The sequence below is a fragment of the Syzygium oleosum genome, unplaced genomic scaffold, assembly GCF_021117445.2.
Source record: "Syzygium oleosum isolate NSW1041296 unplaced genomic scaffold, Sole_v2.1 Sole_v2.02, whole genome shotgun sequence".
NCBI lineage: Eukaryota > Viridiplantae > Streptophyta > Magnoliopsida > Myrtales > Myrtaceae > Syzygium > Syzygium oleosum.
The window spans coordinates 14885960-14903509 of NW_026607486.1; the positions used below are offsets into that span (position 1 = coordinate 14885960).

At 40.2% G+C, this 17550-nt stretch overlaps 1 protein-coding gene across 1 annotated transcript; it reads right to left on the reverse strand.

Moving 5' to 3' along the window:
- Window positions 1-2684: 2684 nt before the first annotated feature.
- Window positions 2685-8744, reverse strand: LOC115686904 (cysteine-rich receptor-like protein kinase 43). Its single transcript, XM_030612325.2, has 6 exons — window positions 8358-8744; window positions 8095-8234; window positions 6997-7207; window positions 4854-5091; window positions 4542-4692; window positions 2685-3284 (listed from the first exon to the last, which is right to left on the reverse strand). The coding sequence occupies exons 1-6, from the start codon at window positions 8419-8421 to the stop codon at window positions 2853-2855; spliced, it is 1236 nt and encodes a 411-aa protein (XP_030468185.1). The 5' UTR covers window positions 8422-8744; the 3' UTR covers window positions 2685-2852.
- Between the last annotated feature and the right edge of the window lie 8806 nt (window positions 8745-17550).

Genomic DNA, 17550 nt, shown 5'->3' on the forward strand with positions numbered 1-17550 from the left:
AGGAAATAAATCATCTCAAGTCCTAATTTAAATTAAATAACTACTCTATCTTCTAGATATATTTAGAATTCCTAGACATGCAAAAACTCTAATTCAAATCTAATTAATATTTTTGAATTTTCTGTTTATTTAAAAAAAGGAAAGCAATTAAATAAACAAGGATAGCAACCACATTCAAAACGTCCACGCGATCCGCCATATTTGTTTCAAACTCGGATTAGGCACAAAAATCAAACTATCGGTCATATCTATAGGGTTATAGATATCGACGGAAAGCAGATTATTCAAATTTGGAAAGCGGATTAAAATCTATTATCATATCCAAGTGATTATGGATAAGATAACGATTTTCCATATCGCCGCGTATCGTACCTTAGGAATAAGGTCGGATAGTCGTCCAGATACGTTGCCAAATTAGGAACGATTCCTAATTTTGGGTGTTTTCGAATATTGCGGATATAACACACATTATCCTAAGATATCTAGCAATCCACGCAATATTCACGGGATATTCAAAATATCTGAACTAGGAATCTAAATATTTTGAAAATATACCGGATAGCATTCTTACCTAATTTCGGGATATTCCCAAATTTGAACTCGCGGACCGAGATTGCGGATCGGGATGATGGCGAGTGGACTGACGGCGGCTCAGGGGCAGCAAGATGGCTCTTTGAGGAGTACCCACGACGAAGTTCAATAAACCAGGGTCAAAATTGGGCGTAGCAAGATGGTCTTCAATATTCCTGGATTAAAAAATATGGTCAAAGAGTCAAGTAATGAAGCTTTGACCCACGTTGAACCGGACAAGCCTGGGACTTGTCGGGTATTGCTGGATTCGGATGAAAATCACCCAGAAATCTTGATCTCGCCAACCAACGATTGCTGGGGGTGGCTCACTAGTATCAGATCTCGCGGTGAGCGTCGGACTCGTATGAACCGTCACGGATTAATCTGCAAAGCAGAAACAGTGAGGACTTCACGGGGGGCTTCGTGGCTGGTCTTTTATGCGGTAGCTGCTCGGCAGAGACTTCTCGGATCAGATGCAGCAGCTTCGTAGGAGGGGCCCATCCAGCAACGTGGTGATCAGCAGGATAAGCAGAGATCGGAGCGAGGGGGGGTCGCGACTCACGGCCACAGGTCTGGCCTTGAGAGAAGCAGCGACGGGCGGCGACTCGGCAATCAGCAGAGGGACGGCAACGTCACAGAACAGTAGCGGCAGCAGTCCGCGCGGTGCGGATGACGGCGTCGGTGCGGATGCTGGACGGCACGGGAGCAAGGTGGCGTGGGCGCGAGGCAGCGCGGCGTTGGGGCAGGCGCGCGCAACCAATTCTCTCTTGTTTTCGCTCTGGCTCTCACCTTTTCACTCGTGTCTCCGGGGTGGCAGTGACGCACGGCCACAGGTCTGGCCGTGAGCAGGTGCGGCGTCGGTGAAGGCGCGGTGGGACAAGTCCACCCGTGATCCTCTCTCTCGCTCTCGTTATTTCTTTTTTTCCAAAATTCTCCGAACCCCCCTTGTCTCTGATAAGTCTTCTTTTATATGCAGGGACGACTTAGGCCTTCGGGATAAAGGGAGTCAATCTTCTTTCCTCTTAAAAATATATTATATTTTGTTCTTTCCCATTCTTCCTCCACATATGGACACGTGAAGCTCCTTGACAGTATACTCTTTCTTGTTTTGAGAAAGATATATTGCTCAAATAATATATGCCCGCACGTGAATATTTCTTTCCCAGTTGCTCTTCCTTTTATTCCCTTGGTCTGCACAGCTCCAGCTCAGCCAAATATTTTCTTTTATTCTTTGCATCATTCATCCACTTGTGCCCATAAATCAAAGATATGTGTGAAGACGATACATGCCCTGCATGCTATTATTTCCTTTCATTTATCTGACCATACCGTTGGGAAGAATTTTCTGAGTCCATCAAATTTTCGGTCATAGCATGGGCTTTTTGCCAACCTTTCTAGTTCTCGCGGGCTTAGTTCAATTAGCTTGATTTAAGCTCGGAACCATTCGCTCGGGTCCATTCGCCGTCGATCCGATAAATATGCAAACTATATGGGCCTAATTAACTATTAATGGAATACTCCTAATATCTATATGCAATGCCATCTAATTATATTTTTTTGTTTAGGGGTTGAAAAATCAATCCCTAATTTTCTATGCCATTGTTCCTAAATGACTAGTTAAAATTTAGGTGTCAACATCGGTGATTGTGAATGCTCGTCTGTTAAGTTTGTTTGTAATATGATGTTTGTATGCTTGGTGTAATGGCATTGTATAAAAATGATCGTTGTTGTTGATTGTCTTGGTGATCTACCCCATCGTCGTCTTTATAGTAAGTGGTTTTATATTCGCTTCCACATGTGTTTCTGATATTCGGGTTGGGTCGGCGATGTTCCTGGGACGTCGCAATTAATCGACCAGTGCGGGATGTCGCGAGCTCGATGGGGTTCGAGGCGTGACATTTCTTGCCGTACAAAGACTACGTTATGTGAGATTTAATGACAATCTGAGACTGCAGACAGTATTTAAACTAGCAGACCATATTCGAGCGCCATAAGTTTTTTCCACGCCATTTCATAAACTCATTTTGTGAACTAATTCGTATATTTGTATCACTATTTTATGACGGTATATACACAAAGTGTCGCAGAAAAGAATGAATTTGCTAATTTACACATTTCAACGCAACCAATTTTTTCCCCATCTTGCATAGATTCTCCGGTCACGTCCTTAGACGCCTTACCTGACTAATTCCCTCAATAAGCATTTACATTCCACTTCAATCTCTAATTTGGGCATACAAAGAATAGTCAAAAACTCCTATACCTCAATAGAAGTAATGTACCTAACTCTGCATAGGACGCTTCCCGTGAGGATCCGAAGGACTCACAAGGGTAGACATCGTTGAGGTTGAGGCCGTCGACGCAGTCGCAGACCTGGTGTTGAGTCCTGAGCCGAAGGAGTGCACCACAGTGTCGCCGGAAGCTCCTGTAGTCGTTCCAGTAGAACTAGACAAGCCGGGAGGCCGACGGGACCGTCTGTAACGGGTGCCGGGTATGCCCGGCCTTGTGATTGGCTCGTCCAGGCTGCTGGGCTTCTTCGACAGCAAGACCACGACCCGGTTCATGGTCGGGCGGAGGTGCGGATCGCCTTGCGTACACAAAAGCCCTATTTGGATGCACATGGCCACTTGATCCGCGGCATCCGCGGATGCCGAGGATGCCAATGTCGGGTCCACAATCTCCAAGCTTCTCCCTTTCTTGTACATTTTGTATGCCTATATATTCAGAAATCACTGCCATACGTGAGATGCATAATTGCGAAAATTACAGAATAATTGGATGAAAGATTCACATATAATTCTAACTCAACTAGAGTATAAAAGAAAATCAGATGCCTCAGTTTCTTTTTCCAACCAAGTGATTCATATTCCATCCATGCGCAAGTCTTGCTCAAAATGTCCAGCTCGGTTGCAGAAGATAAAGTATGTGTGAGCGTAACTTGACCAAATCTTTTTAATGCAGTACCGCACAAAAAGATATAAGTAGACCTTCTAGAGTAGAAAATTTAGAAGCATACTATAGATCTGAACAAATTCCCTTCTTTTAGAAATGATATCAGCAAGTCTTGAATCTCGATCTACCATAGACATGAATGGTGGACTGGGCTAATCATGATGCAGACCTAACACATGATCTACCCAATAAGCTTGCTTTTAGCATTGTTTTTTGGTGTCTATAGAGAGCTTTTGATATCGACATGTGCCCACTTAAGCACGTAACTCGCCAATTTTATGCGCGAATCAAGAGACGGTTGCCCCATCTCACTCATATTAATAATCAATAAGGTCTGAAAGCAATGTGAACTTCCAAACCACACCGGTCCTCCTCACATGAATATAAAAATACATCCTAAGACCATTTCGGACGACACATACTGTTTCCTTTTTTCGAGTAACTTCAAAAAACGAAAATACGAGTGGATATGGTCAGTTGTCAACACAACGGGTGCATCTACTGGCATTTAAATATTGCTTTTTGCCATCACATGGTGGTTGATTTTTCACAAAATGGACCCAAGTGGCTTGAAAGAGTCAATTTAAAGAATTCCCCTTCTGTGTCTATATATTTATATTTTGGCCCTCACCTCACAATTTAATTTTTAAGATGTGGAAGTAGGTTCTGATTTTCCTGGCTAAGAAAAAAAATCATAAAGGATAAAATTTAAATTGTAGCCATATTATTATAATGTTGAAAGAAAAATCATGCACTGCATCCTGATTGAAGGTAATTTGCACACACATTTGCAATTAACTTTCTTGAATCAACTTTCAGGACTAAAATCGAGTATGAATCACTAGTTCAGATCCTTTTCAAGAGGGAGTTCAAATTTATTTTTTTTGTGCATATCTGTGGGAACTAATTGAGTCGAAAGTTTTGATACTCATGCAATCCCCAATTAAAAGAGAATGCATTGTATGGGATTCCTCCAATATTTGTCAAAACAAGTCAGAACGGGGTTGCATCATACTTACCCAATCAAGCATATTTTGCGCATCGACGTCCAAATTAAAGGAGTTGTTCCTCTGTCCGGTGATCAACTCAAGAATCAACACACCAAAGCTATACACGTCCGCTGCCTTTGACAAGTTTCCATGCATCACATATTCTGGAGCCATATACCCACTGTAACCAATTATAATAATCACAAATCATCCCCTATATCCTCAACTAACTGCCAATTAAATACTCATATAAATAGAAGAACATCTACTTGATCAGGGATTAATACATTGACAGCACTGAACAACATATTACTATATTAGGAGGTATGCTCGACCACTTACTTGGTACCGGCCACACGTGTGTTGACGTGCGTTTCGCCTTCCGGGAAGAGGCGGGCCATCCCGAAGTCCGCGATCTTTGGGACCCACTTGTCGTCAAGGAGTATGTTGCTCGCCTTGATGTCGCGGTGAATGATGCAGTTGTGCGAGTCCTCGTGCAGGTAGAGCAAGCCACGGGCGATGCCCGCGATGATGTCATACCTCCTCTTCCAGTCAAGCAACTCCTTCTTACTATTGGATTCTGCATTCAGACCAGTGAAGTCGCCGTCAGGATAAGAAACACTATAGTTTGACTTCTTTGCGTAAAGTTAATTTGGGAGGGAAAAGTATGCAACAACTATGTCAAAATGGACTGTGAAAATATGTGTGCAAGGAATTTTTAAAGTTGAAAACTGTGGGGTTATTCAAAGTGGATGGACATTGATTACTTCTAAAACAATGGATCATGCATCCGATCAAGGAAAAACAGAGGAAATAAAACGGCACTAAACAAAGAGGTTTGACTGCAAAATCAATATTATTAAACAAAAAGGCTTTCAACAAAGTGGTTTGACCGCAAAATCAATACTATTACACAGTTTGGGGCTCTGATAGTTAACAAATACTCTTGGAATTTGACACACAGCCTGCATTATGTTTAACGTTTCATCATTCATTGCCCAACTACATTTTGACATCAGATCTGACTCTCATTGAATATTTAACAGTCATCACGGAAAGGAGCATATGGCTTCATATAATTGCTTTCTAGTTACAGAAGACTTACATGTGTCATGTGTGAGGTAACAGACCATTCAGCTCCACCAAAAAAAGAGGGGTGTGTGTGTGTGTGTGTGTGTGTGTGTGTGAGAGAGAGAGAGAGAGAGAGAGAGAGAGAACCCGACTCTTATTTTATGCATAAATGCATGAAGGAGATAACTTATTGACTTGCTTCATACTCTTTCATAATCTAAATGAATACAAACGGAACGAATAATGAAATTAAGGCAACATTGCAGATAGATGACCTCAAGACACAATGAAGGCTTCAGAGATGACCTTGCTTAACTTATCAAGGAATCATATGAGGTTACCTTTGTTTCCATTTGTAAAGATGAACTCCAATTGTGAATAAATCTCTACTGTAAATTTGCACGTAGATACTTCTACCACATTTCTTGGGAGGGATTCGAACAAGTACCAGTTAAATGTGAGTTTTCATTTACACACTAAAGTATTTCAGGGGAAGAATTGAATTCAAGCACCAGAAGTTGACCTAGTAGTTAAGTCTTAGATGAAAATCTTCATTTATCAAGGAAAAAGAATCTGCCCAGAATATGTGACTCCTCACTAGGGCAAATGTAATATTCAGTTTGAAAATCTTTATCCATCAAGGAAAAAGGGTATGCACAGAATATGTGACTCCTCACTAGGCAAATGTAATATCCAGTTTGAGAGGTACCCATAAGTTTCTCGAGAGCATTTATATCTAAATAATAATAACTCATCATTTATCCCTTTTGCAAAGAAACTCTCTCCACAAAAGATTGTTTATCGCAGGTAAGTTTGACCCTAGTTGAAAATTTTACCAACAACAGCCTGGGACAGACCAAATACATATATACATCCTGGAATGTTTCTTTATTCATCAGCAGCATCTTCTAACTTCCGACAACAAAACATATACAAAAGAGCCATTGAGTATACAAGATGACCGAATCAAACTCATGCGAGAAGTAAGGACTGCCACATACATATTCAGATAGTGAGAAGTCAAGATTCAAATTAAAACGTGAACTCCCATGGCAAACTGATAAAACCAAAGACTTGACCTTCTTCATGGAATCTATCTTGTTACGTATTCATCGAAGTTAACGGAAACATCAATATATCAAAGCAACTTTACACGAAAACTTATGGTGGAAATAGCGGTCATACAATTGCAGCAAGCAAACCATTTCAAATTTATTCTCAAGTCACATGAAGAATCAAGTATCAGACTTAGTTGGTAAATGACTTTAGAGCGGCATTTTTTTTCAAATCTTAGCTTGGAAACCAAGCGGCTGTTGAAATTCTTTTTGTGCTGGTCAATTGCGCAAGGATGAATGATGACATTTTAGAAGAGGACCAGATAGGGAAGCATTTACAAAGATTAACTGATACTTACTGAATAGAAGCTTGTCAAGGCTCTCATTGGGGACATACTCGTAAACTAGCAACTTTTCTGCTCCATGAGCACAGTAACCCAACAAATTTACAACATTCCGGTGCTGTACACGTGCCAATAACTTAGCTTCATTTGTAAATTCCTTCTTCCCTTGATTTGAGCTATGAGAAAGCTTTTTCACCGCAATTTCTCTCCCATCTTCCAACTTTCCCTGCAGAGAAACAACTGTAAGGTAGATGAAGTAATCTCCGAAATTTATGTTTGATGCCTGAAAACACTGCCCTCTATTAGGTTGAACATGTACTGTAGGCTAAGCACAAGAGAAGCTCGATCACAATTAGCAAGAAGTTGAATAACAAAATAGGCAAGCAGAACAGTTGAAATTTCTGAACTTAATTCCTGTACTCCCTTGAGCACAAGTTCATATGTTATTCTTAATAACGCGTAAAATCAGGAGAACAAGAGATCAGGCGAGCAACAAAAATCCAGAGTAACCATGTCCAAAACTCTCACAGTCACAGCAAGACCTAGAAAGCAGGATCTTTGCAGGGAAAACGAGAGAGCAGGAAGGCATATAAGGTAACCTCTCTTCATTGACATCCTGGAATCATCAAATTCACAAATCTTTCGAGAAAAATATCTACAGACGCCGCATTAGACAGCTCTACCATCACTGTGTCTCTTGAACTAACAATAACTGCTGTAACTAATAATTGGCACATAAAACTCTAGATACCAATGTCTCTTGAACCGACAGACTGGCTACTGTAACTAATAGCTAGTGCCTTACAACAATGACCATACCTAATTACATCTGTTGACATACAAGTTCATCAGCAAATACGATTTTGAGAACCCAAGACACATATTGCATGTATCCCCACAGATGTATAGCATTCTCACGCCCATTCCAGCTATTCTCACTTTGATGAGATTGACTCAATTCTGAGCAAGACACAGAAAGACAACTCCACAACTTCACCATAAATTTCCCATTTCTGCTCCGAGCTAGAGAATCAAAGGGCAGTGTACTCAGTACATGAGAAAGCAACTGGAACTCTAAAACTTCCAGTGAATTACAGGGCAGAAGTCACTGACCTTGTATACGGGACCAAAGCCACCTTGACCAAGTTTGTGAGTTGGGTGAAAATCTTTCGTCGCAACAACCAACGCTTCGAATGCGAAATGCTTTTGCTCCTGAGCCGCTATTCTCTCCCAGTCCTCTTCCCCTTGCCCCTCTAGTCACAGCAACGACAGAGATCAATAACATAACCAGACCACGAAACAGAACAAGAAAACGTACGCAAAGAACACGAAAAAATGTTCGCCGGCAACAGAGCCAGCCGGGTCTCCCCATTCACCTTTGCTCGAGCCAAATTTGAATGTCTTCAGAAGATTATGCATGAAGTTTTTGGATTTGGGCATGCTTCTCCAGAAATTCAAGAACTAATCCATGCAAGACGCAACCCAGAAAAGAAAGGAACAAGAACCAGCAAAGAAACCCACAAATATCAGCAGCTTAGCTTGCGGAATTCGACGAATTGGAGCTTCGCGGCAGCGAAAGACGGCGAAAGACGAAGAGGGCCTGCGCAAGAACTGATTTTTCTTGTTGGGTTTCGCGCAAATAAGAAAATGGGTGTGTGAGATTCTGTGTTTCCGAACCCCAGCGAACTCGAAGGATTTTTGGTATGAAAGCTCTGGGCGTGTTGACCCACATAGAACGACCAGCGAATTCCGCCATTTTCTCTTTTCCTCTTTTATTTTTGCCTCACAGGAAAAAGGTCAGCAGAGGAGAAAAGGTTTATCGCCACCGAGGTTCCGTGTCCCGCTCGCACACGACACCGACGAAAGAGATTGGGCTTTCTGCCCTCTGCTAGAACTTGGACCGATTCGTGAGGTAACGTCAGAGGAGCGACCATTTGCCTGCACAGCTGGAGGAGTACGAACTCTGAACACGCTTTTGGTTTGGTTCAGTCGGATGTTTTCTCTTTTGTGCATGTGCATTCAATCCAATCCCTGCCAATCTTCATTGGATTACGTTAACTTCACTTGAAAATTACATCATCTCGTAGCTTTAATCGATTCATCTAAAAATTTACCCTTTTTTTTATTTCTGAGAATTCAATGTTTTGGAATATCCCCATAATCAAAGTAAGGAATACGGGTCCTTTTGGGTTTAAGAGCAAACTGATGCAAGTATGAAGATATCTTTACTGTTCTGTAATGGTGATGGAGGTCCTAACGGTTTTGGTACCATAGAATTCGTATAAAAGATATTTGGAATCTTTGATAAGCGAAGGGTATGTTGTATCAGCATGATGATAGTCAGAAATCCACTTTCCTTTCGGTTCTCATATGGCAAAGTTCCGATTGTTCATAACGAGTGACCTTTACAAGTTTCGAACCCTTGGATTGATCATATTTCCTCGTAATTGTGTTCATCTTCGATGGTCCAACGTCAAGTTGTTTCGGGTTTCTATTACCAAACTTAGGAGAACTATTTTTTTTTTTACACTGCTACCTGATGAGGCAAGATTGTGGAAGTACATGATCAAGCATGTTTGTTTTAGCTCAACAAGAGTTTTTTTTTTCACATTAATACTTTTACAATATCATTCCAATTTATGAAAAATTATACATGTGAATTTACGCGTTAAGTGTTGCAATATCTTTTGAATGTGATGTGACAGCACTGCATGGTCGTTCTTATTATAATGAAGATTAGGCGCCGGTCTGACCATATTTTATAATATGTCATTTGCTCCGGGGGATGTCAAGTTTGACTTCGTTTCTCTTTGCAGGGTGGCGGAGGAGAAAAATGCAAGAGGAGTTACGTAAGTCAAAGTCGAGGAAGTTGGCTGCTGGTTTTTCCAGGATCCTTCGTCTGAATCCCAGGGTTTTTTCTCGTCCCTTTCATTTTTGTTCGATGAGTTCGGCGCGTGACATGGGACCTAGCAGAATTAATCTTTAGGGAGTAAATGCTTTGACCCTCCTCTTTAGACTCGTCTTTTAGAATGCATTTAATCGTCTAGATTACTAGTCAATATAGAATTGAATATAACAAGATATGAAATCTAGAGATTCTGCTATATCTTATTCACTATTTGGTAAACATAGTAATAGAGTCGAATAATTTCATATATTATCATATACATTGTTTGATATGAACGGCATTAAGAGTGATCGGTTCCCAAGCGATCCGGTTCCTAGTTTTGGAATAGGGAATTGGACCAGAGCGACTAACTGGTCTGCTCCAATTCCTGGGTGGGTCAATGGAACCGGTGGCATATTCACTTTTTTTTTTGTTAATATTCAAGATGAAATTGAAGATGTTATTGATAATTAATGCGTTTTTACAATTAATGAGTTACGTGTAACATTGTAGGTTTCACCAAAAAAAAATTAATTTTGTGGCAAAATTTGATTGGAATGAGTAACTATTGTTGTGTTTTTATTTATTCTTGTCATTTTACTCAGATGCATAAGTAAACGTAGTAGCTCCAGCCCTGAAGAGCCTTTATTTGTGAAAGGAGATAAATTAGGGTTGATTTTTAAGAAATTAAAAAAAAATCAACCCAATCCGGGTGGTCCAGGTGGGCAGCTCCATACCTAGAATCGAGAACCGGATTGAAATTCATTGGTTCCAATTTTATGGATCAAAAAACCGGACCGGTAACCCCAGGAATTGCCTAAAATCGGCCGATTCTGTCCGGTCCAGGTAGATCCTTTTACTCACCCCTAAACAGTATATCGATATAAATGAACCTGAAAATGCACAAAGTAACGGAAATGGTAAGAATTTTTCATGATTAACTGGTAAAGAAATCACAAATGCACAAACGGAGATAATCTCCATCAATCAATTCATTGTATGATCTACATCTTAAACAAGTTCGATAATGACAAGAAATGTAAACAGATTATAACAACATCGACGAGATAGATTAGCCAACAAATGCTAAATATAAAAACTCATATCCATATTTATCCCACCTCCCCCATTGGATCTTTTTATTCGGGCTATATCCTCATCATATCAGACTTTGTCCTATCTTAGGTAGGAACCAAACACGGGATATGATAAATTTTATCTCATCCCAATTTTTATCCTAGGTACCAAACGTAACCTAGGGTTTTTATAACTTCCAACGGGACCGTTCTTCGAAGAATTCATGGACTTTTGGATAAAAATGAGTTGATCAATCGTTCATTTATAAACTTCTTGAAGCATCTAATTCTCTAAAAAAACCAAAACTTTAGGTCTAGTTTCAATTCTAATTCAATTTTTTTTGTCTAGGAAAAAATCACCAACTTTTAACTCCAGTCCCAAATTTGCCTCTTAACTTTCTTTTATCTAAAAAAATCTCCAACTTTAACTCTAGTCTCAAATTTGCCCCCATTAGCCTTCTATCCAAAAATTGCAGCTAGTTATTCAATGCGTCATCCCCATGTCATCAGCATGGTAACATCGAAAATTATCTCCAAAGGGAACCATTCTTTGATATGAAAATTAGGGACGACTAAAGGCAATTTTTCGACAGAGGGCTGACGAGGGCAAATTTAGGACTATAGTTAAAGTAGGTGATATTTTTTAGATAAAAAAAGTTAAGGGCAAATTTGAGACTGGACCTAAAGTTTAGATTTTTTTTTAGATAAAAAACACTTTGTAGGCAGAATTAGGACTAAACCTAAAGTTTTGAATTTTTTTTAGGGAATTAGGCCCTTTTCTAAGTGTTTGTACGTTTTTGGCACTTTATAACCAATACCCGATGAAATCCATTTAGATAGGATGGCTATAAATTGATATGCAGACACTAGGTAATTATTAGAGATGGTGTAGCTCTGTGCTCAAGAGGTTTCTCAAGAAAATGCGCGAACGTGATAATTCAAATCCACGCTCTAAGCAAGCAGTTCGAGCACGCTTCTTACTTGAATAACCCTTTAGATTTGGAAGGGCGGTGAACTGTTAGAACATGCGGACCTCCTTTTGGGAGGGAATGTTACGGGGAAAAGTGCTGAATAAGTCCTAAACCTTTTGGGGTGGTGCCAATTTAGTCCTAAACCTATTTTTGGTGCCAATTGAGTCCTAAATCTTTTGATATAAGTGCAAATTCAGTCCTTTTGGCCGGATTTTGTTGACGTGGACGTCGGCCGGCCGGCGACCAGTCACCGGCCCTGACGTGGACAAAATTTAATAAATTTTTTTTGAATTTTTTTTTCTTCTCCCTCTTCCTTCAGTCGCTCGCCGGAGCGGCAACCGGCCGGAGGCCAGAGGATAGCGAGGTCGACCTCGCCAAATCCGGAGAGGTCGAGGCCTAGCCCAGCCGCCGGCGAGGCTCGCCCGGCCCTCGCCAGAGGTCGCGAGGGCCGGGCGAGCCTCACCGGATCTAGCGAGGTCAACCCTCGCCCGGCCATGGCGAGGGCCGGGCGAGCCTCGCCAGCCCAACGCGAGGCTCGCCCCCACCGGCGACGGCGAAGGCGAGGCTCGCCGGTGGCTGGGCGAGGCTCGCCTGGCCCTCGCCATGGCCGGGCGAGGGTCGACCTCGCCAGATTCGGCGAGGTCGGGCCTCGCCCAGCCGTCAGCGAGGCTCACCTGGCCCTCGCCAGAGGTCGCGGCGAGCCTCGCCATGGCTGGGTGAGGCTCGACCTCGCCGGATCTGGCGAGGCTTGCCCGAGGTCGACCTCGCCGGCCTCTGGCCTCCGATCAGTCACCGCTCTGGCGAGCAGCCGAAGGGAAGAGGGAGAAGAAAAAAAAATTCAAAAAAATATTAAAATATCATTAAATTTTGTCCACGTCAGCAAAATTCGGCTAAAAGGATTGAATTGGCACTATATCAAAAGGTTTAGGACTCAATTGGCACCGAAAATAAGTTTAGGATTAAATTGGCACCCCCCCAAAAGGTTTAGAACTTATTCAGCACTTTTCCCGGAATGTTATGTGGAAGCCCAAGTCTTAAAACCATTGATGTATCTTGCCCACCTGCATCGACATAAGCATTATTCACTCCATTTGTCCTCGTCACTTGTTGGATGCACGACAAGGTTTCAATACTCATTTCGGAGAGTTTGAGAAGAGGGATTCCACGTCAATATGTCCAACTGCATCTATATTCACTTAAAATTAAAGATCGCTTTATGAGCAAATTAGATATCTTAGATGTTTTATCTTTTGTGGATTACTCGATGTAAGATTCCTTATCCGTGACATGCTACCTCGTGCTTAATATATACTATGGGAAAGAAATTGAAATTTCGAATGAATTAGTTACCCAGAATGAATGAAAGGCCAAACCAAAGAGATTTTCGGTAAGTAAACAATTACATTATTTTCCAAAGAGTTTTTACATGGGTGAGGAAAATATAAGTAAAGAAATAGAAGGCGTTAGACCGACGTGGAGAAGGACGCCCTTAAGATCGTGTGAGGAGGTGTCTTAGTCGAGATGTACAAAAGCACACCACCAGATTTGTAAACCAAAAAGTGATAAATACAAGTGATTACTAGATCGAGACGGATTATCGCTTGCACTGTAACATAAAAAATTAATAAATAATTCTACATGTGAAGTGAATATAGTGTATCAAATGAAAACCCCCAAATCAAATGAATCCTAAATTGGAAATTCTAAATAGAAATTCGATAATCTTAACTTAGATTTCTATAATCAACTTCTTCTTAATTCGTCTTCATCATCTTCTTCTTATTACTCATCGAGAGATTGATCTTCTTCTTCTTCTTCTTATTCTTATGTGGAGCAAATCCTAAGCAGAGATTCTTTGGAGTGGCGAAGTAGTCGGAATCAATAAGGAGGTGGGAGCGAGGGAGGAGCAGAGACCAAATCGAGCTTTGCAAGTAGTTGAAGCCGAAGGATGGATTGTCCGAGAACTTGTGGAGGACGTCTCGCGACATCATTGGCTCTAAATACTCCACGACCTTGCAGGCGTTTGCCACAATAGCGAGGCTTGCTTCTTCGTTAGTGTTAGCTCCATTCATGGCATCGTTCTTTGTTGCAAATTGCGATTTGATTTGCCCCAAATTGCCTTGGTCCGAATTAGGTTTTGAAGAAGAGGGGAAATGGCTCGATTTTTGTCCAAATTAGGGTTGAAATTCAGGGCAAACATTTTTAGCAACATTGTTTGGAGTTGTGAGATTTTTGTAGGACCACTCCAATTATTTTAAAAACTTTTTAAATGAAAGCGTAGTTTAATATTTAAATATTTTAACACTCTCTCTCACGTGTAGGCTAGACTTTGGAGTAAGCATGAAAATATGTAACTGAGAAGATAAATAGGGGTCGATTTGAACTTAGGACATTTTGCTCTGATACCATGTGAGATTTGGTAGGATCACTATCAACTATTTTAAAAGCTTAAATTACTTGATGAATGCATGATTTAATATTTAATTACTCTAACATAGATGCTGACATAGAGTGCTAGTAGGCATGTCGATTGGAATAACAGGTTTAAAAATTGCCACGTTAAGTGATCGTTCTTTTACCAAAGTGGCACTTAAGTAATCTATCGAAAAATTTTTGCAATAAAGTGAGCGCCATTATATAGTATCATTTTGGTGTCCTCTTCTCTTTCCTCCCTTGCACACTCTAAGAAGTGGTTTGTACGACAAAATATTGCAACATGTCTTTGGGGCATAATGTAAAAGGAAGTTAATCACCTTTTTATGCTACCAATCCGAGCTTTGTTAATGCCAAGTGACATTAAGGACGGTAAACACCTCATCCGGCGAAGCAATGCATGTCCACAAGTCATAAAAGGCATATTGTGCATATAGAATGCGTTCATAATCTGCCCGCTTGAATTATTCTCGTGTTTGCCAATCCACGGATGTGTGATGGGAATGTGTTTTGATGGGACTACTAATAGATGATGATCACCACCATGACATAAAGGACACGCCACTAGCTAAGGATAAATATCAGAACTTATGAAGTTCACCATCAAGGCCTAAAGTAACGCCACTAACGAATGAGAAGTTCACCATCAAGATCTAAAGGAAAGCCACTAGCTAAGGATAAATGACTTTTTTGTTCACTAACAAAGAAATTTGGATAAAGAATTGGGATAAGAATTTCATTCACTTGAGGAAAATCTCACTAAAATTCAAATTCAGGTCATCTGTCATACAAATGAGATTACACCTATTTCTATAGAGTACTTTTTATAGAGAGACTCTACTAAACAAAAGAACACACTCATAGGATCCTAAAAAACGATATAACTCTTGGAGTATTCACATATTAAGACTCTTCATCATAATAAATACTCATAAAAACTTAGTAGTAAGACGCTTATAATTAGGACTAAATGCATCTAACTAAGATTTAGGTGCATTGTAACTTTACTCGAATCTCCAAATACGCTTACTGGTCTTGGCAGTTGAATAAACACCTAGGAAGATCAACATACAGCGATAGAAATCGACCAAAACAGTCTCTAGTATTGTCAATGAGTAACCTCAAAATCAATAACAAACTTGAAAGTCGATATCTTGATAGTTGATCGGCAACCATGTAATCGATAACTAGTCTTATGAGTCCACAACTAGCACATAGAATCGAGTTATTCAAATTTGGACCCATTGAATCACGCTATGGCTATATTATGTTTTTGATTGCAAGAGTAATGATTGAGTTGGATTAATCGACGAAATCTGATTTGAACTTGAGAATTGATCGATAAAACTCAATGCTCCCACGGCATCCACGATATACACCTCCCTTGCCACATAAGCAAAATTGTCTAAAATCCACTGCCCTCAACTCGTTCTAAAGTCGACGTGCCATCTTATATCCTCTCGTTTGACATCCGCTTTGACATCTGCTCTATATAGATTTGTTGATTTGCTTAGGTGGCGCATAGGTGGGATTTTTCTTTTTTTGTTTAAGTAGAATGAAGTAAATCCATTTCTTGCAATGCAAAGAGGCCATTCTAGATATCTAAAGTCCTGGGTGTCAATTTTAGATGCTATTTTTAAAGTATTTATACATGTATTTATATACCTGACTTATTAATTATTTGCCTAGTGTGATTGGCACACAAATGAAAGGATGGATTTGTTAGGTTCTTGGACAAAGACTTAAGTAGAAAAGAGAATCAACATTGAATTGTTCGAGTTAAGAGAAGCCGGCCCAATCATATCATTTAAGTAAAAAGATAAAATACCGAAGTCAAGGGAAGAAATCAATATAGCTAATTGACTTGTGCCCAATAACTTAATTTTGTTTTTAACAAAATTGGTTTGAACCAGATATGTTACGTCTCCAAAGGAGACATCGGTTACATCCGGGTGCCCTTCTTGTTGTTTACATGTTCTAAACTTCCGATCATCTTGGCTATGTGCCCGCGCTCTTTTCATTTAAGCTTTCAAACGCCATTGAAATTACTCAAGTTTACCTTCGCAACACTTCGAGCTCGCAACGAGGAAGGATTACCCTAGATTGGAAAGCAAAACTTTAGGTGGTTTAGGCTCGTGTAAAAGCAGCTTGAAGCAATGATAAAAGCACAAAACCTAACACCCTTTTCTTGAAGAGACATTGTTGAACTAATTAATTGGCCAAAGGAGCGTGATCAATTGGGTCATACCACTCTCACAGAAAAAGAAACATAAACAAACGAAACACAAACAAAACACGAATTGGGTTATATCATTAACCTTTCCATTGAAGCATCGCCGAAAGTGATCCAACAATGAAGAATGATTAGTGCCAACACTTGCTGTCCTTAGCTGCCTCTCGTGCCCAAAAGGTGCCAAGGGGCTTTGAAATGACAACGTGGGACTTTGCTAATTGCACGTGGAGGATCCTGTTAGGACATCTTCAGTTAGGTGACTTGATTTTTTCTTTATTCAAATATTGCACATTTGGGGTCAGTTTTTGCATATTGGACCTCGTCGGTTCTTCGTCTCTAGTACATTAAGAGCAAGAAATTTAAATTTAAGAGTTAATAATCGATGAAGAGTTATTTGTTATCTAGAGATGTCACACTCAAATCGAAATTGAAATGTTTCTTTCCCTCGTTCTACCGAATTTAATTGACCTCGTAGTGAAATGTTTCGGCAAAAACAAGGAAAAAGGGAACCCCCACAATCACAAATATGCTTTATCGATCCCATGCTCCTTCTTTCATCATTAGTCACATGTGTACCTAATCCTATAGATTTCGATCTTCAAATTCGAATTGGATTTCTCGTGATTTATCTCCTCGAAAATCCAACTTCGACGTATTTTAACCACGAACTTGTCTAGGCTGGCATATGTTACATTTTCAATGTTTAAAATATCCATCATGGTATTATGGACGAGTGGGATTAGGTTTTATGTGATCTGGATTTTGGGCTTTTCGGATCGAATAAAATTGAACACAAATTCGCCCAAGATGAAGATATACAAATTCAATGGATTTTGAAGATCTGGAAAGTAATGGACTTGATTAATTTTTTCCTTCCAAAATTGCCCCCACTTATATTTAATTGGAGCTAATTTTAAAAAAAAGCACAAACTTTACCTTGAGACAAAAAAAAGTTCGGGCCATGATCGT